Genomic DNA, 24,620 nt, shown 5'->3' with positions numbered 1-24,620 from the left:
ACGCGACAAGTAGCTGCCTATCCGATACGCGCTGGCGGTGCGACGGTGCTCGCTCTGGCTATCATGGGACTGGGCGTGTATCGCGGGGTCATGTAGAGACGCTTGTACCTCTCATGAGGCTACAATTTCGATGGACTCATGGCGAGACTGCTTAGCTCATGGCTGCTGCTATCGACTTGCTTCGCACAAGACCGAGACCACACATCCAGCTGCTTTCTAGATGGCCCGCACGTTTGACTTTGAAGAGCTCAAGAAGCTGGCATTCGAGGCAAGAGACCTCTCGTACTCGCCGTACTCCAAGGTTCATCCAGCTCCTCTTATCAGGGACTCTTTCAGCTGACACACTGCCAAAGTTCCGTGTTGGCGCATGTCTCGTGGATGATCAGGGTACTTTCTTTCAAGGCGCCAACGTACGTTCACTTGCTGCATGACTCCTGTCTTGCTAGTCACTGACATGGATGCATCTAGGTAGAGAACGCAGCGTACGCAGGACTCTGTGCAGAACGAACGGCCCTCGTCAAGGCCATCACCTCTGCACCTGGCTATGCGCGCAAGTTCAAGGCGATTGCCATCACGGCCGATATCTCTGATCCCATTGCACCCTGCGGCAGTAAGGCATTTTCTATGAGCAACAGGACTAATGCATCTAGGTTGTCGCCAGTTTCTGCGTGAGTTCAGTACGGATCTCGTCTTTTACATGTTCAGGGCGGATGGCAGCTACGTGGAGAAGACGCTGGGGGATCTGCTGCCGATGAGCTTTGGGCCAGAGTCGCTTGAGTCGTAGCTGATATATCCAGTAGCAGATAGACAGACACTCCAGTAGCAAGTAGACAGACCTGATCCAGTAGCCATTGACAGACACTTTCTGCAACTGGTCCCGCTCAAAACAAAATCAGCGACAACCACACAAGAGACACAGCAACAGCGCGAGGGAGCAGGCAGGGATACAGACCAGCTCAGCATCCTCCATCTCTCTCATCAACCCTTTCCAGCCTCTCGCCAGCCAGCTCTTGCAATTAGCAAATCATGGCCAGCCCGACAGGTGCAATTGCCACTGGCCAGCCATCAACAGCACCAGACACACCCTCCCGCACACGGCGGAAACGCGGCCTCTTTGATTCTCTCCTATGTTGTTTATCTCCCAGCACAGATGAGACTTCCCATGCTGCCTCCAGTGCAACACCTGCGCGAAAGGGTCAAGCAAGCGCGACTGATTTAGCCCCTAAAACATCCATTGAGCGTGAAGCGCCAGTACAGGGACGTGCAGGTGTACAAGAGACTGCGGTGGATGTTGAAAAGGCGCATTCCCTGATAACAGACTCACCATCAACCCTGCAAAAGGAGCCAGAGCTCGTTGCACCGCATGTGCCAGCAGCACCAGCAACAACAACAGCAGCAGCAGCATTATCGGTATCAGCGCTAGCGCAACAGGATCAGGCTAGAGATGCGCGTGGTCCTGAGCAGAGCCCGCTCTTGTCGCAGAGTACAGTCCCGCTCGCCATGCCAGGTCTCGTGTCGCCTTTTAAGAAGCACACCCCAACAGCCTCGGTGGCCGCTTCTGAACAAACAAGCAGTGATCAACTGACGGAGGAGAAGCAGGCACTTGAAAGAGATGAACCTCTGTTGCCTTCTAGCAATGCAATTGTGGCAACAGTGCCCGTGACAACCGATGGAGGTGCAGTCCTCGTTGCAGATACGCAAGATTCAACTGCAAAGTCAATGAGTGAAGATGGCGAAAGTTGGCTGCTACCACCCTTGACAGAGCCATTCAAGCGGAAAAAGTGTCTTGTCCTCGACTTGGATGAAACACTCGTCCACTCTTCCTTCAAGATCATCTATCACGCCGATTTTGTCATTCCAGTGGAAATCGACTCGCTCTATCACAGCGTGCACGTCATCAAGCGGCCAGGAGTCGATGAGTTTATGCGTCGTATGGGCGAGCTCTATGAAATCGTTGTCTTTACTGCGTCTCTTGCTAAATACGCCGACCCAGTTCTCGACAAGCTCGATATTCACGGTGTCGTTACGCACAGACTCTTTAGAGAATCCTGTCTCAATCATATGGGCAACTACGTCAAGGACCTCTCTCAACTCGGCCGAGACTTGAAGGATGTCATCATCATTGACAACTCACCTGCTTCCTACATCTTCCATCCAGCCCATGCAGTCCCCATTTCTTCATGGTTCAACGATGTGCATGATACAGAGTTGTTGGATCTCATTCCCTTTCTGCATGATTTGGCAGATGTCGAGGATGTCAGCGCCGTCTTGCAACTCAGCATTTAGCAACCCTTTCGTGCATCCTTGTCGCTCGATCATTTCCCAACCTTTTCTTTCGCATCGGGCAGCGCAAATTGTTTCATTCTCGCAAACAGGTCCATGTCGTGTCCTACGCCAACATCTTAATACTCCCAACCAGGACCCCCCATCTCAACCTCATGATCAAAGACACTCTTTCCCATTGGCAGACATCGGACGTTAGATCTGCAACACTTTACAAGACCCCTTCCGTACGTAATAACCAAGTACTGTAATGAATTGTGACTGAGGATGATACGTGAGGGGTCAGCGCGAACAATTCGTAAAAGGCCTGTTTATTATAGAAGAGTCTGTCCCGCATTCTCTTCCAGGATTACTTGTAGTGCCAGAAGCTGCGCTGGAGCTTGCGATACATTCGCTTCAAAGGAGATTTGAAGCTTCAGTGGTCTGGAGCTCGAAATTATCTGGTCAGTAATGGGCGAGATAAGAGTAGAGCAGAGATAAGAGTAGAGCAGAAGGAAAGAGCAAAAAAATAGAAGAGCTGACGACCGATGCTTCCACAAGTGATGTGAAGGTCTACAACAATAACAAGCATAGTAGTGGTGGAAGTTGACCACAATATCGAATAGTTTGAAATTGACTTTTAGGTCAGACACCTGCGTTCGATACCTAGTTGCACCTACTGCAGTCTGGAATTCCACCGATCCTGACACAACAATTTGGCAGGGCATGAACGATCTCCAACTGAAGAGCAATCAAAGCCATGTAAAGGCAAAAGGTTCGAAGACATTCATAGATGTTCGTCTTCATATGTATGTTTCTGCTCTTGACTCTTGTTAGTCTAAGGCTGCCTTGCAAAGGGGTAGAAGTTGGAAGGATCTTACGGATAAACGAGTTCTGGACTTGACTTTCGTAGGTTTAGGTGTATGGTTGCGATTGAAATGCCCTGCAGACACAGATTAGGGCAGTTCAGAGTTTCAAATTTGTTCGACGCGGTGAACAAAAAACAAATGCGAATAGAGTTGATCGCTGTGAAAAGGCCGAATTTAATTTGTCTACTCAGTCTACCTCCCACAGGTAGACTGAGTAGACAAATCAAATTCGCGACTCGACATTCGCGACAACACACCACCTCTTCGACACGCGTTCCCGCAACATCTGCCCAGACTTGCAATGCCAGCCCAAGCTACGAGCTCCAATGAGGTTTCAATGACTCCACGTGCTTCGGAGCGTATCACAAGAGGAGAGACACCCTCGCGATACCGATATGGAGCTCCGACTTCGCCAACAAGCTCACTAGTCTGGGCCCGCGCGACGCTCATTGACCTGGCGCTCAGCATCTCTTCATCTGCTGTAGGCCATGTCACTTTTGTCTTGCAAAAGATTTCTGAGTGCCGCAACTGCGCGCCTGGCACAGCCAAAGATACGCCCTTCTGAGCAACCCTTGACACTTGCCACATGAATAAAAGAGCTTCCGTTGCCGAAGTTTCTCAGCCGCCATAAGGCAGGCAGAGATTGATAAACTGCTGTTGCTTGTGGCGGTCCGCGTGCATTTGGAATTACTGAGTGGTCTTCACTCGATGCCACGAAGCTACGGTAGTGCTTGCTGCAGCGGAAACGTCGTCGCAAGCGATCGTCGTCGTATCTTGGTGGTACACTCAATAGTCGTGCGAAGGTTTGGGGACAGATGTCCTTGCCTGTAGATACGTAGTCATATCAGCGAATACAAGGATTTTCAGCAGACGGATGTGCGTCTTGTACTCATTATCTACGGCGGCGAGTTCTTCTCATGCAAGATAGGTCGCCAGGGCATTGTCCTTGTCAGACATGTTGCCCAACGCATGTAAGTACGTTCAGGTCTCCAGCAGAGCTGCTGCTGCTGCTGATCACTCCAGCCAGGAGATGAGCTTGGAGAAGGAGCTGGATCCTCTCACGCAAAGACTGTGCCGGCATCGATGTGTTCAGTGGTCGTTGCGCGCGCCTGGGTGGATTTTGGGTGATGGCGCGCGTTTGAGACGTTCAGAGTTTCGGCACCCGACACTCGCGAAATTTAATTTGTTCACCGTGAAATTCGAAACCCTGAACTGCCCTATTGAAGGAGCTCGGAAATCCCACTCTTATAACAATCGCACTGGCCATAGACTACACAAGCAGTTTGTGCCCGTGAGAAAGCTTCATTACAAAAGTTCCCTGATTTGGCCGATCATATGCTTCGTCGTGTGTCTTGTTACCTCAAAGCTTTGGTCCTCGGGCGTAAGTCATTCGCGTGTTTGCCAGATACTGCAGCCACAAGAGGAGCAACAAACAAGCAGTTTCATTTCCAATTGCAAATTTCGGCTAGTGTCGAAGCCTGAGGCTGAGGAGCTCATGTAGCCTACAAGCCCATGTGGCAGTAGCATTTGCAACAATCTGTATGTTGCGCCGTTCTTGCTATTGACCTTGGATAGCTATAACTTGAGAGACACGGTGGGGCAGCGGCAAGTACATGGAAAGGCTAGAAAAATGTTCACTGCAAGAGACCGCGAGAGTCTACAACTTGTCGAAGACTGTTCTTGAAGTAGCATACAGTATACATCTTCGCAGGCCTGATGCGTCACTCAACTGGCTCAGGAGCAAATAAAACTTGATCAGGAGCTTTGTGCTCGCCTGAAAACTATAACTGTCACATGGGTCGCCCGACGCATATGGTTGCGAGCTCGATCGCGGGCTGTCAACAAACATTAAAGTACGAGATTCTCTACTGGGCATCATCGCAGCGGTCTTATACATCTTTAATGCGCTCGACAGAATTCACATGAACGTAACTGAGAACGTGGACTTACCTTGGCTTGTTCAAGAGTCCAGCTGAGTCTGCAGTTCAGTGATGATAACCGCAGCTGTGAGCCTGCGAGCATAAAAGGACAAACCTCCGGTCTTGTTTGTTGCGCTACATGTGCGACTTTGTTGCGAAACATCTGTTCACAGTGCACTCGCAAGCAGCAAATAAAGTTGAAGGTCGCAGGGGTAATACTATTTGGCTGAACAACACTGCGAGTGACAGCAAAAAAGCATAAGAAGGGGGCATGCCCGCTCAGAAGCCTTTCGAGCCCAGATCCCGCAACAACCGATATTCGAGCACCTCTGGCATTCATGAAGCAGTGGACCCTTCTGTTTTTGAGTATGCCTCTCGTGCACCTGGTCTCAACTGAAGCTACTGTGAGAAACAATGCTCCGGGACAAAAGGTCACATTCGAACTAAAGCGATATTATTCGAAGGCATATTATGCGCAATGGAATCCCAATAGTTATTGGGATATGAGGTCCTGCTATCAGGAAATTTGCACCAAAGCAGCTGGATCCCCAAATGACGGGATACAAGATATTTTGAACGGGTTTCGTTCGTTGTGCTCCTACGGCCACCTTCCACCGACACAGATCGGGCATGTCGACACATATTGGCCCACAAAAGGCCTGAAGGTCCAAGAGGTAAAGACGTATTGCTTGTGTACGACGCAATTGGTCTTTGATAAATTGACGGTGGACTGGGCGAAGGGGGCAAGGTGCAACCCGGAGGAGATAAGCAAAAGACTGAAGGAACATCTGATGAATCTGGATCATGGGTTCCGTGACGGATCACAAATTCTCTCCATCACATGGTTAGCTTCAGAATGACATCCTCCATATGTGATGAAAAGTGATAAATTGAAGAGAGACTTTGCCTTCTATAGTTGCAATATCACCTGTGCAAATATTTCTCTGGTTCGAGGGTCAGCCATTGATACCGTACCCAATGGTCGGTGAGCTTCGGCAGTTCAGCTACAACTCCAGCAGGGTATTTGATGAAGACTTTCACTCTCTTGAAGAAGAGTGCGGCAGCGATATCTGGCCGGCGAATAGACTTCTTGCGTCGGCGCTCAGTGGCTTCAGCATCACTAATACCCTCTTCGAAGAATCAGAGTCTGGCGTCTTGATAAGTTGATAGAGATCATAGTCAATTCGCTCACCATGGCCGATTCTATGGTGAGCGAATTGACTATGATCTCTATCAACTTATCAAGACGCCAGACACCTCCAACCTATGTAATCATGGGACGTAGATGGCCGCGCTGCTTGTACCAGTATGCCGGCGCTCCCTTGACATTCTGTCCAGGCGACGCAGACCACTCATCAGCACTTTCTGTTCTGCGGGAGTCTTTGCGCCGAGACTCTGACGGAATCCTCCAGCTGTCATTCGGGCGAGATTTTTGTGTAGCTTGGAGCGCCGGTGGTGCCTCATATCTGTGATTTGAGGATTCAATGTGTGGCCTGCACTGGAGCTGACGCGATTCTTGTCCAGCATATTTTGCAAAAAAAATGGAAAGCAGGGATGCCTGGCAAAACGGCCATCACCCATCTGCATAGCCCTCTTCGCAAAGAATGAGAGTGTGAATGGCCGAGGTCTGGAATCATGGACAAAGAATTCAAATGTGCCAAGAGGAAAAAGCTGTGGAAAGCACATTGAAAGGAGACCAGGTGTCTGAGCATCCAGCACGGTGCCTGGACCGCGGGCTGGCATATTGATCATATCGTTTCCCAACTGTAGCCTCGTTAGTATGGCAGCTTGGCGCTCAGTCTCCGACATAGTATCGCGACCATCGACCCAGAGCCTTGTTGGCAGCTCAAAGGTGTCATGTGCCTCAGTCTCTGGCGCCTCATAGTCAGGAGTACCAGGCGTTGTGAGAGCAGATGCAATAGATGCGATACTGGCTGGCCACGATGCAGGAATATCATCTGGATTCTGCTGAAGACGTGTGCCAAAGCCTCCATCCACACAATTACGATCAATCTCAATATCAGCATAGAATGGGCTGGGGTCCGTGAGGTAGCGAAGCCAATCAAGCATGACGCCCTTTCTGACAGTCAAGTTCGCTACCTCAAGGAACACAACCCATACTATGCCGATTTAGAGTTCCTCTTGCATCGTCGCGTCTGAGATGTTCTGCGTCTTCAGGCCGACGCGGCAAGACACGAGCAATATGGTCATAAGATTGCTGCAGAATGACACTGCGACCCTTGAATGCACGCTGTCCGCCATTTGCCAAGCTAAAGATGCGGATGATGGGAGCTGCGCGTGCAATGAGCATCTCCTCAAGACGTGTCAGATGCCCTGGCCTCGGTGGAAGCAAGTCTGCTTCAGTACCATTTGTGAAGTAGGCCTCCGGGGAGCATAGATTTTCTCTGTTGAATATGTAGACAGCGTCTGGATGATTGGGATCTTTGGCTCTAGCGCACGACGTCTCTTGACAGTAAGACATTCATTGCTGGTCGTATGTCTGAAGTGAGTGGTGCAATTACAGTGTATGCAAGGTGCTGGCATGCGCAAGCTTTTCTCCTTTATGGTGGACCATGCATGACTGTGTGACGTCGTCCAATGTAGTCCATCTAGCTGCCGGGTCGGTTTGTGCTAGCTCGGGAGTCACAGCAGGTGCATGTCACGCCGTAAGTCTCTGACGCGCCTTGCCACAATTTCCCTTGTTCAGATGACCTCGGCCACACAACTGCCTCGCCATGTACCGGTATCTAAACTCGACAGTCAGGCTCAGCTGTGCCGTTAAGCAATCACAGGCAGGCAGGCAACGAATGATTAGCTCGCTCGATATGCTCAAGATCCGAGCTAGCAAGCCCGTGTACTGATACGATTCATGCGTCCGAAATGCATGCTTGCAATACTCGTGGTATCAGGCAAGCGGAAGGGTAGCGTTTGCTTCGACAATTTCGTTTAGTACAGTGTAGACAACATGCTCAATTTGGAACAGACACATGAACGGTGAGTAAGTGATAGAGATGCGCTTTTAAAGTACGGTTATAAATAGATGTGAGAACGGGCGCTGCGTTATGATCCTGCCACCAAGTGACAGAAGTGATTTGCATCATTGGATGTTGCCCTGCTGCTGAAAGGTTTGAATGAGCACAGCAAGAGGCTCAACGTCCCTGCCATCCAGCAACTCAAATTCTTTGCCAAAACAGATAAAGTGCTGGAAGAATGAGTTCCAATGCGCTTCAAGTCCAAGATGCAGGATAATATCGAAATGTGCATGATAGATGTGTGCAAAGATGCGAAAGAGTTGTTTTGCAATGGCTTTGCAGGTTGGTAGGAATTGCGAGGAGAAGGGCTGTCCGGCCTTTGTTGGAAACAAGCCTTCTTCATTGACGCGATTGTTGATCCATGCCAGGACATAGTCAATGTATTGCGAGGCCGGTAGCCGCATCTGTTTTCTATTTTGATCGAGCCAGGTGTAGTCGAGGCCTGGTCCTGCAGACATGCTCGGACAACTGTTTGGCGTGCACCCTTCACTCACGACGCCGTAAAAGTGGTTCAAATGCGTAAAGAACTCAAACAAGTTGAGGGCGAGCCATTCGCCTTGCTCGATATACTTTGGTAGCACGACAATCGTTGCAAAGGAGCCCTTGACGAGCGCGCTTTGAACAAATGGACGCGAGAGGTAGAGTGGGCGTTGTGCTTGTTGCTGTGTATGTTGTTGTGGGAAGCCCATACCAGACTGGGTATGCGCATTGCCATTTCCCTGCGACTGCGGTAGCTGAGGGATAGGCGGACGTGCACTTTCCTTCTTCTGACGCGAACTGCGGCCAATACGGCCCCTATTGTTGGCGTGTCAGCTGCCTGCTCTAGCAGATGAATCAAGAACTTACATGGATGAGAAGAAGGACATGGCTGGAAGTGGTGGCTGGGCCTTGCTTGTGCTTGCCCTCTTGCTCCCTTTGACCGGCTTCTTCCTCTCCCTCTCTTTATCCCCTAACTGGTGGTGTCTTGTTCTGGTGTCTTGTTGTTCTTGCACAGGAGCGACAACCACGACCACGACCACCAGAGAGCCTCAGAGCCATGTCGGACTCAGACTCGGACTTCGACAATGAGCTGCTGGAGCTCGCAGGCCATCCATCAGCCAATAGACGCAAAGTCAGGGAAGATTTGTATACTACTCAATCAACCAGAGACCGCAAGACTAACGAGCCAGCTCCGATTCAGACGAAGATGCAACAGAGACAGAAGATGCCTTGCCGTATCCACTTGAAGGCAAGTACAAAGACGAAGAAGATCGTGCCCATATTCTTAGTCTATCAGAAGTCACACGAGAGACAATCTTGTATGAACGTGAGGAGGAACGCAATAGTCTACGAGAGCGACAACAGCTACAAGCTCGACTGAAGCAACAACAGCAACAGCAGCAAAAGCAAGATAAGCAACAGACAGCACGTCGCTCTGCACGTGAGGCGACTACACCGAAATCGTCAGCGTTGTCGGAATTGAAGCGGAAACGAGAGGCAAAGACGAAACGTGCGGCGGAGGATGATGCGACACCTAGAAAACGCAGGGCGCCGTCATATAGCTCGGATGAGGATTCAGAGGAGGAAGGTGCGTTATCTGATGAGAGTGAGCATGAGGTGCGTGGTGGACGCGGGAGAGCCGTTCACGGTGGCAGACGCGGACAAGCTAGTAAGCCCTCAGGTCCACCTCTCACTGCTGAACAGCGTGCAGCGCAACAAGCACAGCGGGAGCAAGAAGACAAGGAAGGCAGTCTACCGCTCACCTTCAAGGATGCTTGCCAAATTCGCATGACGCGCAAGCAACTCGTCAAGTTCCTTTATTACCCACAGTTTGCGGATACAGTGCGGGACTGTTTCTTGAGAATTGCAGTGGGTCAGGATCGAGAGGGCAAGTCCTTGTATCGGTTGTGTACCATCAAGTCTGTTGCTGAAGCCTCGAGGCCGTACAGATTGCCGGATGGACAACTCTGTAACCGCACACTTGAGTGTGCGCATGCGAATGCGGTTCGGACGTTCGAGATGACTTATGTCTCTGATACGGCCTTTAGTGAGCAAGAGTTTGATCACTGGAAGCAGTCGATGGAAAAGGACAAGTCATCGCTTGTGAAAAAGCGTAAAGTCAAGACCAAGTTGCGATCACTTGAAGCGATGAATGCGTTCCAGCTCACCGACAAGGAGATTAGTGAGATGATTGCAGAACGCAGCAAGCTCTCCGCTATCCCCAAGAATGTGGCCCTTGAAAAGATGCGATTGCAGTCGCTCTTGTCTGAAGCGAGAGATGTTGAGGATTACGCACGAGCGGATGAGATTGCCTCACAGCTCAACAAGATTGAGGAACTCACGCGTGATCGTCGTGGTAATGCAGATTTGGATAAGATGTCCAAGCTCAATCTGCGAAATCGACAAAAGACCATGGCATCTGTGTCCAAGGCCGAGTTGGGGAATGCCGATAAGCGACGTGCTGCAGAGAGTAGTGGTTTGGCGACGGGAGATCCCTTCTCTAGGCTCAAGACAAGGCCCAAGACATTCTTTGAGAGTACGCCGGGGACACCTGCACCTGGCTCGCCGGGGCCCGTCGCTGCGACCTTGCCTGCTACTGCCGCAAGTGGAGGAGGTGTGACGATTGTGCCGAATGCAGGGAGTAGTCCAAGCAAGAAGGAGGGAGCAGGTCGGCCCAAGGGCGTTGAAGGGTTGATTGGGGAGATTGAGATTGACTTGGACTTGTAGGTGAGTAGCTCATATCCTTGTACCTTAGGCCTCATCAGAGTCATCACCTGCTTGACGACTTCATCACCATGGACGACAAGATCCAGCTGATTGAAGACTGGCTCCGGCCACTCTACGAAGCACACTGTACTGCTCACAAGGATACACCCAAACCACCGCCATTCTTCCTAGGCCTCACAGGTCTCCAAGGGTCAGGCAAGTCATACCTCGTTGAACTACTCGAACGTCACTTCTCGGGTCCCTCCACAAAACTCAAACGACTCCATGCGACGACAGCGGGTAGTCTCCACGTCGTTGCGTATTCCCTCGATGACCTCTACTTACCCCTCTCTGAACGCCAAAAGCTAGCAGAATCCTCAGGGAATGCACTATGGCGCGTTCGTGGACAATTCGGGACGCATGATACAACGTGGGCACAAGGGATTGTGGGGTCACTACGAGCGCAAGCTGCACAGACAAAGATTCCGCGATTTGACAAAGCAGTTGCTGATGGACAAGGCGATCGTGTCTCGCAGGCTGCATGGCAGGTCGTTGATACAACTACACGCGAACTTGTGGATCTTGTGTTGTTTGAAGGATGGAGTGTAGGGATGCGTCCGCTGGGTGAAGCTGGACTTGCTGCTCGTCTTGAGACGCTCAGGACAGTCGACGATGCGCATGCACAAGCGAAGTATCATGCCCTTCAGGATCTGGTGCAGGTGGATACAGCGTTATCCACGTACTTATCCTGGATGGGCCCGCTCCAGCCTTTACAAGCGTTATTGGTGCTTGAGGCAGAACAAGTTGGGTATGTCTATACATGGCGCTTACAGCAGGAACATGCACTGCGGCTGCAAAGAGATGGGCAGGGCATGTCGGATGCCGAGGTGGTGGCATTCATTGACACGTATTACCCTGCATACGAGCTTTACCTGCCGGCATTACTCAAGGATGGCTTCTATCATGGGCTAGCGGAAGCAGAGGAAGGGCCACGGCAGCTCATCTTGACGCAGGATCTTGGGCGCGTGTTGGTCAAGACGAGGACATTGCCATGAGCAGATTCACCAGCAAGTCCATTGCACAAAAGAACAGGAAAGACACTCCACGAAGGGTATGTTTGCAATCGTACAAAACAAAACAAAACGAGCGACTCTCAATGCGATCCAAGAGGGTTGAAGGCATCAGGAACAGACAAAAAATCGCGTAACCCAAAACCATAGCTCCATCGTCATCCATCCTACTGCTCTTCAATGGGTCGGTACCGCTGCATGAGCAACCTCTTGTACTCTGCTGGATCACGCGTCCATAAATCTGCCGCTTGTGCATTCAAGGGTGAGGCATTGTTGGGTTCGCCGAGCAGGGACTGAAGGGAGAGAAGGATGGTTTGGACGTTGTAGACGGCAGACCATTTTTCCTTGAGGATATCGAGGCAGATATTGCCAGACATGTCGACATCTTTGAGTTAGCAGCATTCTCTGGCTTTTGAAATGATAGAACAGACTTGGATGCCACATGGGAGAGGTGAAGAGGATGGTAGGCGCGCTGAAGGGGTAGTTTGCGGGAAAGTCAATCTTGAGCTTAAACGTCAATCCGGCATAATGCGTGTCTGCTGGTCCACAAATTGTACCGAGCCAGTGGAATAGGTTGCTGTCACTCTCGGGGAAGGCAGAGATGCCGGGTGTCGAGGACATCATGAGGGTCATGAGCTCGGATTGCAGGCGTTTCGTGACGGAGTGGGAGTCTGTGCTGGGTGCGGCATGTGCGACCTGGCGTGTTGGCTTTACAAAGAAAGAAGAGAGGGATGGTACCTTGTGAGATGTCTGTCCTGGTGCCATGTTCTGTGAGTGCATGCTCATGTCTGCGTGCTGCCGTGAGTGGTCGTGGTGGTGTCGCTGCTTTGTGGTCGCGTCTTTTTTGTTTTTTGTTGTTGAGCAGAAGGAGCAACGAGATCAAATGCAGGAAATAGTCAGCTATTCACGATATTCACTGATATTCATTGGGCATTCACTGGATATTCATGAATTCATCAACTCATCTGCGCTATCTCATCAAGACTCACATCGGCGTAGACGGAGCAGCAACAGCCTCCTGCTTCACCGGCAGCACAGGCATATCATTCGTAGACTGCGCCGTCTTGAGCACCGGTCTCCTTTGCCCAGCAGCAGCAACTGGACTCCTCACCTTGACTTCTGACGCTGCTGAATCAGGTCGACTGGGCACTTTACTCGCCGCAGCAGCAGCAGCAGCTCCCACACGCTTGAAAACAAGTGTCGATTTTGCCCATTTCGCCATATCCACACGCTTCTTCTTTGCTTCACTCACAAACTCACAATTCAGCAGTTCCTTCAGACTTGCACGTTCAGCGGGGTCCTTCTTCAAACAACGACTCACCACCACGCTCAAACTTGGAAAGACGTGCGAGTCAAGTGTCGGTGCTGGTTCGCGTACAATGAGCTGTAGCAGGTCCAACACACCCATTGCTTGCGAACCAAGCGGGAATTTACCCGTTGCTAGTTCAACGAGCATCAAGCCAAGTGACCAGACATCACCCTTCACAGTATAGGCACCGCCTTGGATCCGTTCAGGCGACATGTATGTCGACGTTCCGACAAATGTATTGGCGATGGAATTGATGAGTTCACCACTCACACCGAAATCGCACAATTTGATCTTGCCACTTGAATTGACGAGAACATTGCTGGGTTTGACGTCGCGGTGAATGATGCGATGGATGTCGTAGAGGTAGATGAGTCCCTCGACCACGCTGTAGGTGATTTTACCGAGTACCTCGAGCGGCAGGGGACCCTTCTTTTGCAAGACTGTATCGAGTGATCCACAATCCATGTACTCCATACACACATGGATATCATTATCGTTGATGTACGCACCATAGAAGCCAATAATGCACGGAGAATTGCAATCATGCATGATTTGAAGTTCCCGTAGGATACTCCGCCGTACCTGTGGTTTCGCTTCAATTTTGATGACTTTCTTGGCCATGATGGTACGTGTGGGGATATGCATCACTTTGCTCACTGTCCCACCATTCCCAAAGCCAAGCTCACTGATCATCTTAAGGTCCTCTTGCTTGATATCAACCTTGAATTCAATGCCAAGTTCCAATGCACCCAAGCCATCTGCAAGTGTACCCTGTGAAGACGTCGTTGCAGCCTGTTGTTGCGCATGAGCAACAGAAGCAGGCAGCGCAGTCAGGCCACCGAGGCTTGCTGCGGATGGGTCTGCAGGTTTGGCAGAGGGGAGTTGCAGACCTTTGAGGTTTTTGCGCTTCATGGTTGCTGGTTGGGCGAGCATGATGGCCGTTCTCTAGGCTGCATGCGCTGTGTCTCTCTCCCTAGCTGTCTTTCTAGTAGCTGTAGTAGCTGGTCCAATAGCCACAGTAGATACAGTAGATAGTAGATACAGTAGATAGTAGATACTAAATACTCTTCTACGTGTTGTCGCATTCGTCTGGCTGCACGTGCAAGAACCGAAGAGACACAACTCATTGAACTCAACAAGAAAGAGACCGCTCCTGCTCTGTACTCCATCATGTCTGCCTTTGTAGACACAGCAGCAGTCAGAGATGACCGCGATGAGCTAGACAGTCAAGGGTACTTCATTTGAAAACAGTATCACGACCTAAAACTAACACTGCACAGGTCCGACGACGATGTGAAGCCAAAACAGGCACGCAACCCTGCATCAGGCGACGATGAAGACGAAGATGACGACGAGGATGACAGCTCAGAGGAGGAAGACGATGATGACGCAGAAGAAGCGCGACGGGTTCGAGAAGGGTTCATTGTCGATGACGATGAAGATCAAAAAGAACGGAAACGTCGGAAAAAGAGCAAGAATAAGAAGAAGCGGAAGCACAGGGACCTAGCGGATGGTGAAGCGGACGCTGCTGAAACGACGGCCGATAGTAGGGGTGATCGTCGACGACGCGCAGAGGAGGATGAAGAACTCGATGAGGAGGATCTCGACCTCGTTCTTGAAAATACAGGCGAGGCAGGATCAGGCGATCGCTTCAAACGTCTCAAACGCGCCAAGGAAGCAAACGACTTGACCAATATCTTTGACGAAGACGAAGAAGCCGCAGAGGAGAATGCGCCCCTCGAACCACTCCGTACCTCTCTCCTTACGCGTGGCGGCGAATTTGACGACTTCATCGAGGATGACTTGTCTGAAGATGACCTCGATCGTGCAGATCGCGAGCGACAAGAAGCTCGTATGCGCAATAAACCAGCTGCACAAGCGCGACAAGAACTCACCGCTGAGAATGTCGGTATGGATGAAGATGCATTCGAGCAGATCTTCGAGGTATTTGGTGATGGCGAGGATTATGCAGATGCGCTTGAAGATGACGAGGATGCCTTGTTGGAGGATGCAGCCGCTGAAGGGGAAGACCTCAAGGAAATCTTCGAGCCCTCTGATCTCAAGCGACGCATGTTGACCTCGCAGGATGAGATTATCCGTATGACGGATGAGCCGGAACGCATGCAACTACTCCGTGCTGGCTTTAGAGAATCACAACTCTCAGACGACGATTTTGAGTGGTTGTGCGATTGGGTCCATCAAGAACTCTACCCAGTCTTCCTTACAAACAAGCAGGAAAGCTCAACGGAAAGCATCAAGCAGAACGCAGACATGGAACAGCTCCACAAAAAGGCAGTCAAGGATGTTCTCATCTTTTATACACGGGAATTTGTTGAGATTCCATTCATCTGGCATCACAGGCGCGAGTATCTTGTTTGCAAAGACGAGCGTGAAGCAGATATTGCAGATGAGGCGCGGATTGATATTTCACTGTTGACCTTGGATACGCTATGGCAGCTCACACGACTAGAGGTGCGTGCACGCGCTATCCTCGAACGTCGTGATGCGCTTCGCAAGACGTACGCTGCGTTGGAGATTCATGATGAAGTCTTTGAAAAGATGATTCAACCGGAACGCCTCAAGTCCTTGCAGCAAATGTCAGACTTGCACGATTACCTCTTCTTCAAGTACTCTGAGCAAGTCAGGGATCTCCAAGCTGCTAATGCTTCTTCTACATTCAAGCGACCAGCCTCAAAACACGCGGCATACGAACGTGCACGCAAAAGCCCACTCTACGAAGTCGTTCGCGCTTTCGGCATCACAGCTCCTCAATTTGCGGAAAATTTTGAAGCTTCAACGAAAAGACATTTTGCAGAAGACCCAGAGCAATACCCTGATGACCTGGCAGATACATGTGCTGCTGCAGACGGCGATGCACGTGCAACGCTCAATGCCGCACGCGACTTGTTGGTTGAGGAACTCATTCATGACCCCATCATTCGTCATGAATTGCGTCATGTGTACCAACAAGCCGCACTCATCTCTGTTCGTCCAACGGAAAAGGGAATACGTAAGATTGACGAATTGCATCCGTACTATGCCTTCAAGTATGCTGAAGATTTGAGTACAACGGATCTACGCCGTGCACCGCATCTCATGCTGCAAATGTGTAAAGCGCAAGAAGAACGACTTGTTCGATTGGATGTGAAATTGCCGCGTGAGGAGCAGATCTTGGAACAATTGGCATTCTTCATGCACTCTGACAATGTCAGTGCCATTTCTGATGAGTGGAATCGTGAGCGGACAGAAGTCATCAAGCACATGATGCAGCGGATGAAGGGCCCTTTGGAAAAGCTGGTTGTGGATGGACTCAAGTTACAGTGTGAGGACAAGATTGCCAATACCTGTCGTTCGACATTGTTTGGTAAGCTCAATCGACGTCGCCCAGATTGCAAGAATCTTGACAAATTGGAGGAAGTTGCGCGTGTCATGGCCATTTCAAACGGTCTCGGCGAATACAACAAGGACGCAACGGTCACAGTCATTGTTGATGAGGAGAGTCGTGTGCAGAAAGTCGACAAGTACGCCAATTTGAACTCTGACGATGCGAAAGCAGCTCTGCGCGAACAAATTACAGCATTCGGGATCGACTTGATTGGCGTTGCTGGCTTCTCACCAGCGACGTATAAGCTCAAGCTCGAGATTGAAGCAGCTATCTTGGATATGGATGAAAAGGACAAACCCTCCGTCTTGTATGTCAATGATGAAGTCGCCAGGCTCTACCAATGCTCGCCGCGCGCAGTCAAGGAATACCCGCAATATGGTCCCTTGTATCGCTATTGTGTCGCTTTGGCGCATTACGTGCAGTCACCTCTGCACGAATACGTTGCCCTAGGTCGAGACTTGCTTGCGCTCAATTTACATCCACAGCAGTCGCTCTTGCCAGAAGACAAGCTCTGGGCGTCCCTTGAAACGGCTATCGTCGATGTCGTGAATATCGTGGGTGTCGACGTCAACAAGGCACAATTATCGAGCTATGAGGAGAACTTGCTGCCGTATGTGAGCGGTCTTGGTCCGCGCAAGGCGGATTCCCTCATGCGACGACTTGCACAACAAGGTGGACATCTCAAGAACCGCACGCAACTCCTTAAAACGGCGAATCTCCCAAAAAATGTCTTTGTCAATTGTGCGAGTTTTCTCAAGATTCCATTTGATACGGCAGAGTTTGAGGCTGCGCGGACGGAGGAGCAGCAGGAGATGGATATTCTTGATTCCACACGGATACACCCCGAAGACTATGAGCTTGCCAACAAGATGGCGATGGATGCGCAAGATTTGGATGAAGAAGATCTTGTGAATCTCGCAGGCGGCCCTGTCTTGCTCATGCGCGAATCCGACGCAACAGACAAGATTGGCGATCTCATCTTGGAGGATTACGCAGAAGAACTCAAACGTGCCTTCAACCAGCCCAAGTTGCTCACCTTGCGTCTCATTGCTCGCGAAATCGTCAATCCCTATCAAGATATCCGTCGGCCTTACCACACTCTCACGTCAGATGAGCTCTTCATCATGCTGACGGGTGAGCTGGTATCGTCCCTCGAGGCAGGATCCGTCATTTCAGCGACGATCCGCCGCGTCTCTCGTCATGGTCTCTTGTGCAAGACGGAAAGCGGCATCGAAGTGGATGTAGCGCCTGAATGCTTGGGACTTCCACCGGGTGCTGATATGGATCCACAGGCTCACTTGCGTGTTGGTCAAGCTGTTCAAGGTGTGATTCAGCAGCTCGATAAGCATAATTTCCGAGCGACCATGACTTTGGACAGACGCGAGGTGGAGCGAGCTCGAGAAGATGCAAAACTCAAGGCTGTTGAAGATCGCAATGGGCTAGGTTGGGCAGACTTCCAAGAGGAGAGTGATCGTGCGCTGCTTGCTGCTGCCAAGGAAGCGGAAGCACGATCGAATCGTGTCATTAAGCACCCATTGTTTAGGCAATTCAATGCAAGACAAGCGGAAGAGTTTCTTGGACCTTTGCAAAGGGGTGATGCTGTTATTCGACCTTCATCCAAGGGACCAGATCACATTGCCATTACGTGGAAGGTCTCGGATAGTATTTTCCAGCATTTGGATGTGCTTGAGATGGGCAAGGACAAGACGCACTCGATTGGTCGTGTGTTGCGGATTGGCAAAGCAACTTACAGCGATCTCGATGAGTTGATTGTGTCGCACGTCAAGGCAATGGCACGAAAGGTGGATGAGATGTCTGGTCATGAGAAGTTCCAGCGCGGCACACGGCAAGAAACGGAACAGTACTTGACCAAGTACTCGGAAGCCAATCCACGACGATCTTGCTATGCGTATTGCTTCAATCACCAGCACCCGGGATACTTTGATCTTTGCTTCAAGGCGAATCCCAAGGCGCAGATTGGATCATGGCCCGTCAAGGTCGTCCCGAATGCATTCATGATGCGAGACAATGTGTATGCCGACATGACATCGCTGTGCAATGGGTTCAAGCTGCTGTTTGCGGGAGATGCGAGTCGCCAAGGTGGACGTCGTTAACAAGTCTGTTGTCGCCAGCCCCCTGCCTTATTCTATCTACTAGCCATTGTACAAAAGCATAATTCCATCGACTATTCGCCTGTAAGTCTCTCCGTCGCGTCACGAATTTTGAAATTTACGCGACGCGACAGAAAGATGCACAAAAGCCCCGAGCAAGGAGCAACAACACCACACAAGACAAGGCTCACCGCGCAGTAGACCAACAGCAGCCTAGCCGTATTGTATTCCCGCATCTTTGGCTTGCTATACTAGACCTGCGTCTGGCCATGGCGACTGTTCAGCGCACTTACGGGTCTCGCAAGAAGGACATCGAGATGGAGGATGCCGAACTGCCGGACATGCAGATTCGTGCTGATCTGCACGATGAAGACGACGATGAGTTGACGCCGCCGACCTCTCAAGTGTCGCTCATGTTGACGCCCAAGGCCAAAATCGCAGCTATGCTTGCAGAGCTGGACAAATCGCCATCCTCGCAGAGTGCGACGCATGCCGCCGCGGGTGCGGATGTGGAGATGGAGGAAGGCAGTGACGAGGACATCGAGCTCCCTGGCGCGCGTTTGCATTCGTCGACGACGCAGCAGGCAGAGTCGCACCCAGCATCACCAGCAAATGAAGATGAAAGCACAAGGAATGCGCAATTCAAAAGCATTGCTGACATTATGGCCGACAGCAATGATGAGCTAGAAGACGATCTCGATGAAGATGCTGCATATCTCAGAGCACGCCAACGTCTCATGAAGCCAGCCCCTAAAGAGATCAAGTCCGCCGACAACGACGCCGAATCTGACTCTGATGTGGACTTGGCGATTGCTGCCCCAAAGAAGCTGTCCAGTCGTGAGAAGCTTGTTGCTCTTGCACGACAACGTCGTCTTGCAGGAAAAGTGGATGACGCATCGAGTGCAGATGATGTCGCTGAGGAACAAGTCATTGCAACCAGTATCAAGGACAAGGAGCAAACCTCTGGCTCTGGCTCAGAAAGTGAAGAGATCGAAGCGGAAATGCGGCTTTCCTCTGCTCGTCGGCCACGACGTGCTGCTGGCAAAAAGGCACTGGAGGAGATGCACAAGAAGACTGCGAGAATGGAGCGTGGTATGGGTCTAGTGCCTGAAGCAAGAGTCAACAAGAAGCTCACGGTGAGTGACTTTTTCAGCAAGATTGGATATGGCAAGAAGAAGGAGGAACCGATTCAAGGCGTTCCAGAAGTGATTCCATCGCGGGATGATGAGGTTGTCGTTGCTGAAGACTCCACATTTGGTACTCACACTGCTGATAAATCGCCCAGACCGCTTTCAAAGCCCTTACCTGTGTCGATCGCATTTGCTCCTGGTCTCGAGGACAGTGATGAAGAAGACATTGCGCTGCCATCCATTGCGGATATGATGCTTGCTCGACAAAAGTCTCCAACGCCAGAGCCAGAAGCAGCAGAGGTCGTCACCGCCAAGCCCGTCACACCAGAGAAACCATTACCTAACGCTCAAGCGCATGTCGACATTGTGCTCGAGGACAGCAGTGAAGAGGAAGCACCACTGCCAAGCAACCTCAAGTCTCACAAGCTCCTCTTTGCAAAGCGTGATTTCGCCAAGATTGAAAAAGACCGCAAAGCAGCCAAGTTCCATGCGCTTGCACGACCTGATTCCCCAACCAAGGTTGAAGCACGTCTGGAGAAACAACGGAAAGCGGCACTACTCGCTCGTGTTGCGCAGCAGGCAAAAGTCGAAAGAGCGGAACGTGAAGCGGCAATGAAGGCCGCCGGGGTCCATCTGACGAGTGCTGCGGACCGTGCCAAGGAGGCGATTGAGGTGGAAGATCTTGTCGAGCGTGCTAGACGGCAAGCTGACGAATTGCGCAAGCTGGAGAAGAAGGAGGATGCAAAGCGGAAGGCAGAGCAAGATGGCGTGAACGACGAGGAAGAAGAGGATGAAGACTACCATGAAGGCTCGCCTATGCAAAGCGAAGGATCTGATGCCGATCAGAGTGGCAGCGTGAGTTTCCCCTGGCCATCTGAAAGTGCTAACATCCAGGACAATGAAGGCGACGACACAGACTCTGGCTCAGAAACAGCGGATGTACCTGAGAAAGTCCTTGTCGGGCAAGAGCCAACAGATGAGCCTGATCATTCTACATCCATCTTGTCCGAAAGGCTGTTGACTGACGAGGACGATGACATGCCCGCGAAACATCGTCAGCCGCCACGCACAAGAAGGCATCATCGAGTCCTCGACGATGGCGACTCTGACGATGACAAAGAAAATTCTGTGCCCAAGGATGCGCCTGCTAGTCCAAACAACTGGGGACTGACCCAATTCTTTGAAGCGACGCAAGCACAAGATGGTCCTGTTGCAGCCAATGTATCAGCCACCCAATTTGCAAGGTCGCCGGTGCAAGGTAATGCGCCTGGACTTGGACGCAGCTTTGCTGCCTTGCGTGAAGGAATCTCATTTGATGAAGAAACAACTTCACGTCCGCCAGTCCTTGCCGAAGACCGGGCGGATGTTATACCTTCATCATTTGTTGCGCCTCTACCAGCTCTTGGCATGGCGACGCAATTTTCAGTCTTTGATCCTTTGTCGGATGATGAAGATATAATATTGCCAGCTGGTCACAGAGCAGTACCTGATTTTACACAAGCAACGCAGGTCGACAGTGCTTCTATGCAAGAGGCCTCTCCTAGTGATGACGCTGCTCCACGAAAGTTGCTGCGAATGCGCAAGGCTGATGCCGCGGATATGCCTACCCAGGTCTCGCCGCCAAAGAGAGTCAACCCATTCCGACTCATGAAGGCTGCTATGGACGAGGAACAGAATGCTAAAGCACGAAAGGCGTTTGTGGACGACCGTGCGGTTGAGTCGGATGACGAGTATGCCGGCATGGGTGGTGCATCAGATGATGATGCTGAAGAGTCGGCGGCTATGGCTAAGGAGCTTGACTTGATGATTGACCACGATGCTGCAGAACTGGATGGGGAGGGTCGAGCAGAGCTGGCTGCCATGTATGCTGCTAAAGACCTGGAACTTGACGAGCAACTGGTCACCAATCTTATGAATGACATCAATAACGGAGGCTTGCGTAAGAAGCGTGGTGCTGGCCTTCTCGACATGGATGATTCAGAGGATGAGGAAGAAGAGACTGCTAGGCACAAGGCGCGTCAGCAGCTTCGCAGAGCGCAGATGCTTGAAACGCAGAATCTTGCATCACTCGAGGCCAATCCCAAAATGCAGCCCTTCATCGCAGCCATGGAAGATCGTGACAGTCAGCTCAAGTCTCTCATTGAGATTGACGGAGAAGACGATTTCTTTCCCTCCATGGTCGCCGAATCGCAAGTCAAAGCTACACAATCTTGGTCGATGGAAGCGGATGACAATCAAGACACGCAAGCTGATGTTGGTGAGCAAGAGGCGCAAGCAGACACATTCGCTGCTCCTCTGGTTGTACCAGTAAAGCGGCCGAGTAAGACTGCCGTTGACGTTCGCCAGGCGCTTTCCTTCTTGAAGAACACTGAAGACAACTTGTCTGACGAAGACGATCATGACATGGCCACATCGCGAGCTACGGACCCAAGGTTCAAGCCGACACTGAAGCGAGAACGCTCGTCGCTGTCTATTGACGATCGCTCCAAGACACCTTCACTATCGCACGGCGACTCAACCAGCTCGAATGGGCCTATCTGGCGAGATCCTCGCACCTCTGGCTTATCGTTGGCCAGATCACAAGAGTCAATGTACGCAAAGCTCAGCAAATCACGCTCGACTGGTGGCAAAAGCGACAGAGCTGATGCGGGCGTTGGCGCAGCTGTCACTGTTGTATCCCATGGTGTGCAGCAGATTGCAAGCCGGAAGGCTTCAAGTAGTGTCAATTACATGCGAGTTATGAAGGAACGCCAGCAACTGATCGATGCGCCGCAAGTACCAGTCAAGCCCAAAGTAAAGCCTGACGGCAAGCGCAAGAACGTGATGGCGCTTTTCAAATAGTACATGTACATTAAATCTGCCTTTGTATTTTGGTCGTATACTTGAGACTCGTTCGACATTGCGCTTTGCACTTCCTGTGTAGTAGGTCATCAAGCCAAGCTTCGGCATCGAATTTGGCCGGCCGGTGATACATTTTCTCCTTCGCTCTAGTTACTCGAGCTGGTGATTGCAATCTATAGTCTACCAAAAACAGACGTCTTGCCAGTGCATCTATGCATATGATGACTCGATCATATGCAGTCATATAGTTGACCAAAGGAAAGAAGTCAAACCCGATTAAGCCTTTTCTCGTAGGGGAGAATTTGGAAACTGAACCTGCAGCACAAGGTACGAGGCAAATTTGAGCAAGTCTTCTTCGGAGACATCAAACAACAAGTAGGTAGTGACAATTCTACCTGTCTACGAGATTGGTGAATGAAGAACAAAGCAGCAGAAGGCTGTCCTTTTTTTGAAAACAGACTAGGGCCGAAAGGAAGCAAGCAACTGTTGAAGATGCTGAACGAGTAATTCCATGATCCAAGTGACGAGGTCTAGACCGGTTGTTGTGGTTGTGCACAGAAGGATAGCCGCGAGATGCAAACAGAAATTTCAGGTGATGATGCATCTGAATCGAGGACTTTTTTAACCGTCATCTCACTCGCAGCCACCCAACACGAGCTTATGCTTGCCCGTTGTATCATCGACTTCAATGTTATAGATAAGGGGTTGTTGACGACCGTCATCCCAGAACAATTTCGCATATGGTGGACCATCAGGCCCGAATTTCTGCTTCGCTGAGACCGGAGGATGACAATAGCCAGCCACTAAAGATTCAAGCTTCTGAGGCCCAGCCCTGTTCACAATCTCATTTTCGAAGCAGTCTCCGTCGTCGTCCACTCCTCTCTGGTAGCTGCGAATAGCGAACCACTTTTGATCTGGGCAATTTGTTCCGTTCATGTCCACTGGCATACAATTGTCTGGAAATCTTGTGCCGCAAACTCGGTTCAAGTTGCACAATCCTGGGGTGCTCTTATAGCTCGCTCCAGCCTTCAATTCCAACCAACAAGGTCGAACGCCTGTTCCTGCAGCCATGTGACTCATACTGGGAGCAGAAATGAAGACCAAGATAAGGCTTAAGAACCCAGCGTGGCGTTTGTGTTGCAATGAAGAATCTTTGGAGGGAGACATTTGGGTACCTTTGCTGTGTATCAGTATAAGTCCTTTAGCAGAAAATTCAGGGAGTTGTACGTACAGTTTGGAGCAGTGTTCTGAGCAATCGTCAGGTCGCTGTCGTTGCCTGCGGTCTAGGTCGTTATAGAGGGACCTCTACTTTTATAGCAATTGTCCATCAGCATGACATAAACACGCGGAGCTATTCATCGAATTTTTGTCTAGCCGAAATAAGTCACTTAAAATTGCCAAATGCATATTTTTGGCAACCTTCCCTGCCTCAGGGGGTTTTGTTTCCACATCGCTGACCCTCTCAAAAAACGCCAAGCTCAGCTCAAGTTTGTAAGTATGTCTGCGTAGTTAAAACAGGTTTATACCAAAACACTTTCGGAACTTGCGTCGCATTTCCAATGTGCCAAAAGTGATCAGTGAGGACAACGGTGAAGCTCTTGAAAGATGATTCCTAGACTGCTTCCAGAAGGCCCTTCATAAGGAGCATTTTGGAAAGTAGGGGCCTGCGCCTGTCTGCTTGCCATGAGCTAGCCAAGATAAGTCAATTCTGTTACTCAATTGCAAGTGCATACCTTTCGGCAGTTTGCCTACTATGAGTGGTTCTTCCGTGAGCATCCGCAGAAGCATCAGGCAAATATTTGTAGCAATTTTAAATCGTATGTGACCATGACTGATCAAAAGCGACTCAGGGGTCATGTGTGATCGTGCGAAGCCTTTTTGTAGGCTATTGGAGCTCAGATGTACAGGTCTAGGCCTACTTGAGCAGATCTGCGGGCCGAAGAAGCCAAAGCCCTGAGTCTACAAGCGCACCTAGACCAATAAGTCGAAAATCCAGTTGCAATTGCA

The 24,620-nt window shown here is 50.7% G+C and overlaps 13 protein-coding genes across 13 annotated transcripts; 7 read left to right on the top strand and 6 right to left on the bottom strand.

The window, feature by feature from the left end:
- Nucleotides 1-220: 220 nt before the first annotated feature.
- Nucleotides 221-784, top strand: BCR37DRAFT_391153 (cytidine deaminase-like protein; the record flags this gene model as incomplete). Its single annotated transcript, XM_040870966.1, has 4 exons — nt 221-301; nt 354-410; nt 469-610; nt 651-784. The coding sequence occupies 4 exons, from the start codon at nt 221-223 to the stop codon at nt 782-784; spliced, it is 414 nt and encodes a 137-aa protein (XP_040727559.1).
- A 99-nt stretch (nt 785-883) lies between these two features.
- On the top strand, nt 884-2,783 carry BCR37DRAFT_376990 (HAD-like domain-containing protein). Its single transcript, XM_040868708.1, has one exon. The coding sequence runs from the start codon at nt 1,027-1,029 to the stop codon at nt 2,284-2,286; it is 1,260 nt and encodes a 419-aa protein (XP_040727558.1). The 5' UTR covers nt 884-1,026; the 3' UTR covers nt 2,287-2,783.
- BCR37DRAFT_218968 (uncharacterized protein) lies at nt 2,442-3,214 on the bottom strand. The gene is made up of 2 exons (XM_040866451.1): nt 3,144-3,214; nt 2,442-3,084 (listed from the first exon to the last, which is right to left on the bottom strand). The coding sequence occupies exon 2, from the start codon at nt 2,988-2,990 to the stop codon at nt 2,598-2,600; it is 393 nt and encodes a 130-aa protein (XP_040727557.1). The 5' UTR covers nt 2,991-3,084; nt 3,144-3,214; the 3' UTR covers nt 2,442-2,597.
- A 2,013-nt stretch (nt 3,215-5,227) lies between these two features.
- Nucleotides 5,228-6,250, top strand: BCR37DRAFT_218940 (uncharacterized protein). Its single transcript, XM_040866450.1, has one exon. The coding sequence runs from the start codon at nt 5,389-5,391 to the stop codon at nt 5,908-5,910; it is 522 nt and encodes a 173-aa protein (XP_040727556.1). The 5' UTR covers nt 5,228-5,388; the 3' UTR covers nt 5,911-6,250.
- Nucleotides 6,251-6,253: 3 nt separating this feature from the next.
- BCR37DRAFT_218849 (uncharacterized protein) lies at nt 6,254-7,248 on the bottom strand. The gene has a single exon (XM_040866448.1). The coding sequence runs from the start codon at nt 7,118-7,120 to the stop codon at nt 6,323-6,325; it is 798 nt and encodes a 265-aa protein (XP_040727555.1). The 5' UTR covers nt 7,121-7,248; the 3' UTR covers nt 6,254-6,322.
- Nucleotides 7,249-8,041: 793 nt separating this feature from the next.
- On the bottom strand, nt 8,042-9,060 carry BCR37DRAFT_354950 (Mob1/phocein family-domain-containing protein). The gene is made up of 2 exons (XM_040868186.1): nt 8,929-9,060; nt 8,042-8,877 (listed from the first exon to the last, which is right to left on the bottom strand). The coding sequence occupies exons 1-2, from the start codon at nt 8,946-8,948 to the stop codon at nt 8,148-8,150; spliced, it is 750 nt and encodes a 249-aa protein (XP_040727554.1). The 5' UTR covers nt 8,949-9,060; the 3' UTR covers nt 8,042-8,147.
- Nucleotides 9,061-9,074: 14 nt separating this feature from the next.
- On the top strand, nt 9,075-10,970 carry BCR37DRAFT_218894 (uncharacterized protein). Its single transcript, XM_040866449.1, has 3 exons — nt 9,075-9,207; nt 9,252-9,730; nt 9,773-10,970. Exons 1-3 carry the CDS (start codon nt 9,119-9,121, stop codon nt 10,786-10,788), a joined length of 1,584 nt encoding a protein of 527 aa, XP_040727553.1. The 5' UTR covers nt 9,075-9,118; the 3' UTR covers nt 10,789-10,970.
- Nucleotides 10,911-11,699, top strand: BCR37DRAFT_339847 (uncharacterized protein; the record flags this gene model as incomplete). The annotated part of the gene is made up of 1 exon (XM_040867343.1): nt 10,911-11,699. A coding segment is annotated over one exon (789 nt), but the record flags the coding sequence as incomplete, so codon positions are not given.
- Nucleotides 11,700-11,859: 160 nt separating this feature from the next.
- On the bottom strand, nt 11,860-12,684 carry BCR37DRAFT_376984 (ubiquitin conjugating enzyme E2-C, Ubc11). Its single transcript, XM_040868707.1, has 3 exons — nt 12,576-12,684; nt 12,269-12,533; nt 11,860-12,222 (listed from the first exon to the last, which is right to left on the bottom strand). The coding sequence occupies exons 1-3, from the start codon at nt 12,621-12,623 to the stop codon at nt 12,005-12,007; spliced, it is 531 nt and encodes a 176-aa protein (XP_040727551.1). The 5' UTR covers nt 12,624-12,684; the 3' UTR covers nt 11,860-12,004.
- A 59-nt stretch (nt 12,685-12,743) lies between these two features.
- BCR37DRAFT_376983 (kinase-like domain-containing protein) lies at nt 12,744-14,220 on the bottom strand. The gene has a single exon (XM_040868706.1). It carries the CDS (start codon nt 14,077-14,079, stop codon nt 12,823-12,825), a length of 1,257 nt encoding a protein of 418 aa, XP_040727550.1. The 5' UTR covers nt 14,080-14,220; the 3' UTR covers nt 12,744-12,822.
- A 63-nt stretch (nt 14,221-14,283) lies between these two features.
- On the top strand, nt 14,284-18,725 carry BCR37DRAFT_376982 (SH2 domain-containing protein). The gene is made up of 2 exons (XM_040868705.1): nt 14,284-14,378; nt 14,427-18,725. The coding sequence occupies exons 1-2, from the start codon at nt 14,317-14,319 to the stop codon at nt 18,643-18,645; spliced, it is 4,281 nt and encodes a 1,426-aa protein (XP_040727549.1). The 5' UTR covers nt 14,284-14,316; the 3' UTR covers nt 18,646-18,725.
- Nucleotides 18,726-18,817: 92 nt separating this feature from the next.
- Nucleotides 18,818-22,646, top strand: BCR37DRAFT_376981 (MRC1-like domain-containing protein). Its single transcript, XM_040868704.1, has 2 exons — nt 18,818-20,627; nt 20,667-22,646. Exons 1-2 carry the CDS (start codon nt 18,912-18,914, stop codon nt 22,611-22,613), a joined length of 3,663 nt encoding a protein of 1,220 aa, XP_040727548.1. The 5' UTR covers nt 18,818-18,911; the 3' UTR covers nt 22,614-22,646.
- Nucleotides 22,647-23,246: 600 nt separating this feature from the next.
- BCR37DRAFT_412121 (uncharacterized protein) lies at nt 23,247-23,890 on the bottom strand (the record flags this gene model as incomplete). The annotated part of the gene is made up of 2 exons (XM_040872214.1): nt 23,845-23,890; nt 23,247-23,788 (listed from the first exon to the last, which is right to left on the bottom strand). The coding sequence occupies exon 2, from the start codon at nt 23,778-23,780 to the stop codon at nt 23,247-23,249; it is 534 nt and encodes a 177-aa protein (XP_040727547.1). The 5' UTR covers nt 23,781-23,788; nt 23,845-23,890.
- Between the last annotated feature and the right edge of the window lie 730 nt (nt 23,891-24,620).

Source organism: Protomyces lactucae-debilis (genome assembly GCF_002105105.1).
Source record: "Protomyces lactucae-debilis strain 12-1054 chromosome Unknown BCR37scaffold_3, whole genome shotgun sequence".
NCBI lineage: Eukaryota > Fungi > Ascomycota > Taphrinomycetes > Taphrinales > Protomycetaceae > Protomyces > Protomyces lactucae-debilis.
The sequence above is the reverse complement of the archived record's forward strand: the minus strand, read 5'-3'. Positions and strand labels throughout refer to the sequence as shown.

Excerpts from the sequence above, each read along its gene's own strand:
- BCR37DRAFT_376990 (XM_040868708.1), top strand. The coding sequence starts at position 1,027 with ATGGCCAGCCCGACAGGTGCAATTGCCACTGGCCAGCCATCAACAGCA.
- BCR37DRAFT_218968 (XM_040866451.1), bottom strand. The coding sequence starts at position 2,990 with ATGCCCTGCCAAATTGTTGTGTCAGGATCGGTGGAATTCCAGACTGCA.
- BCR37DRAFT_218940 (XM_040866450.1), top strand. The coding sequence starts at position 5,389 with ATGAAGCAGTGGACCCTTCTGTTTTTGAGTATGCCTCTCGTGCACCTG.
- BCR37DRAFT_218849 (XM_040866448.1), bottom strand. The coding sequence starts at position 7,120 with ATGCTTGATTGGCTTCGCTACCTCACGGACCCCAGCCCATTCTATGCT.
- BCR37DRAFT_354950 (XM_040868186.1), bottom strand. The coding sequence starts at position 8,948 with ATGTCCTTCTTCTCATCCAT. Across the intron at positions 8,878-8,928 it reads ATGTCCTTCTTCTCATCCAT|GGGCCGTATTGGCCGCAGTT; the intron begins GTAAGTTCTTGA and ends CGCCAACAATAG.
- BCR37DRAFT_218894 (XM_040866449.1), top strand. The coding sequence starts at position 9,119 with ATGTCGGACTCAGACTCGGACTTCGACAATGAGCTGCTGGAGCTCGCA. Across the intron at positions 9,208-9,251 it reads CGCAAAGTCAGGGAAGATTT|CTCCGATTCAGACGAAGATG; the intron begins GTATACTACTCA and ends CTAACGAGCCAG. Across the intron at positions 9,731-9,772 it reads TGGCAGACGCGGACAAGCTA|CGCAACAAGCACAGCGGGAG; the intron begins GTAAGCCCTCAG and ends AACAGCGTGCAG.
- BCR37DRAFT_376984 (XM_040868707.1), bottom strand. The coding sequence starts at position 12,623 with ATGAGCATGCACTCACAGAACATGGCACCAGGACAGACATCTCACAAG. Across the intron at positions 12,534-12,575 it reads CAGGACAGACATCTCACAAG|GTCGCACATGCCGCACCCAG; the intron begins GTACCATCCCTC and ends CCAACACGCCAG. Across the intron at positions 12,223-12,268 it reads CTCTCCCATGTGGCATCCAA|ATGTCGACATGTCTGGCAAT; the intron begins GTCTGTTCTATC and ends GCTAACTCAAAG.
- BCR37DRAFT_376983 (XM_040868706.1), bottom strand. The coding sequence starts at position 14,079 with ATGCTCGCCCAACCAGCAACCATGAAGCGCAAAAACCTCAAAGGTCTG.
- BCR37DRAFT_376982 (XM_040868705.1), top strand. The coding sequence starts at position 14,317 with ATGTCTGCCTTTGTAGACACAGCAGCAGTCAGAGATGACCGCGATGAG. Across the intron at positions 14,379-14,426 it reads GATGAGCTAGACAGTCAAGG|GTCCGACGACGATGTGAAGC; the intron begins GTACTTCATTTG and ends AACACTGCACAG.
- BCR37DRAFT_376981 (XM_040868704.1), top strand. The coding sequence starts at position 18,912 with ATGGCGACTGTTCAGCGCACTTACGGGTCTCGCAAGAAGGACATCGAG. Across the intron at positions 20,628-20,666 it reads ATGCCGATCAGAGTGGCAGC|GACAATGAAGGCGACGACAC; the intron begins GTGAGTTTCCCC and ends GCTAACATCCAG.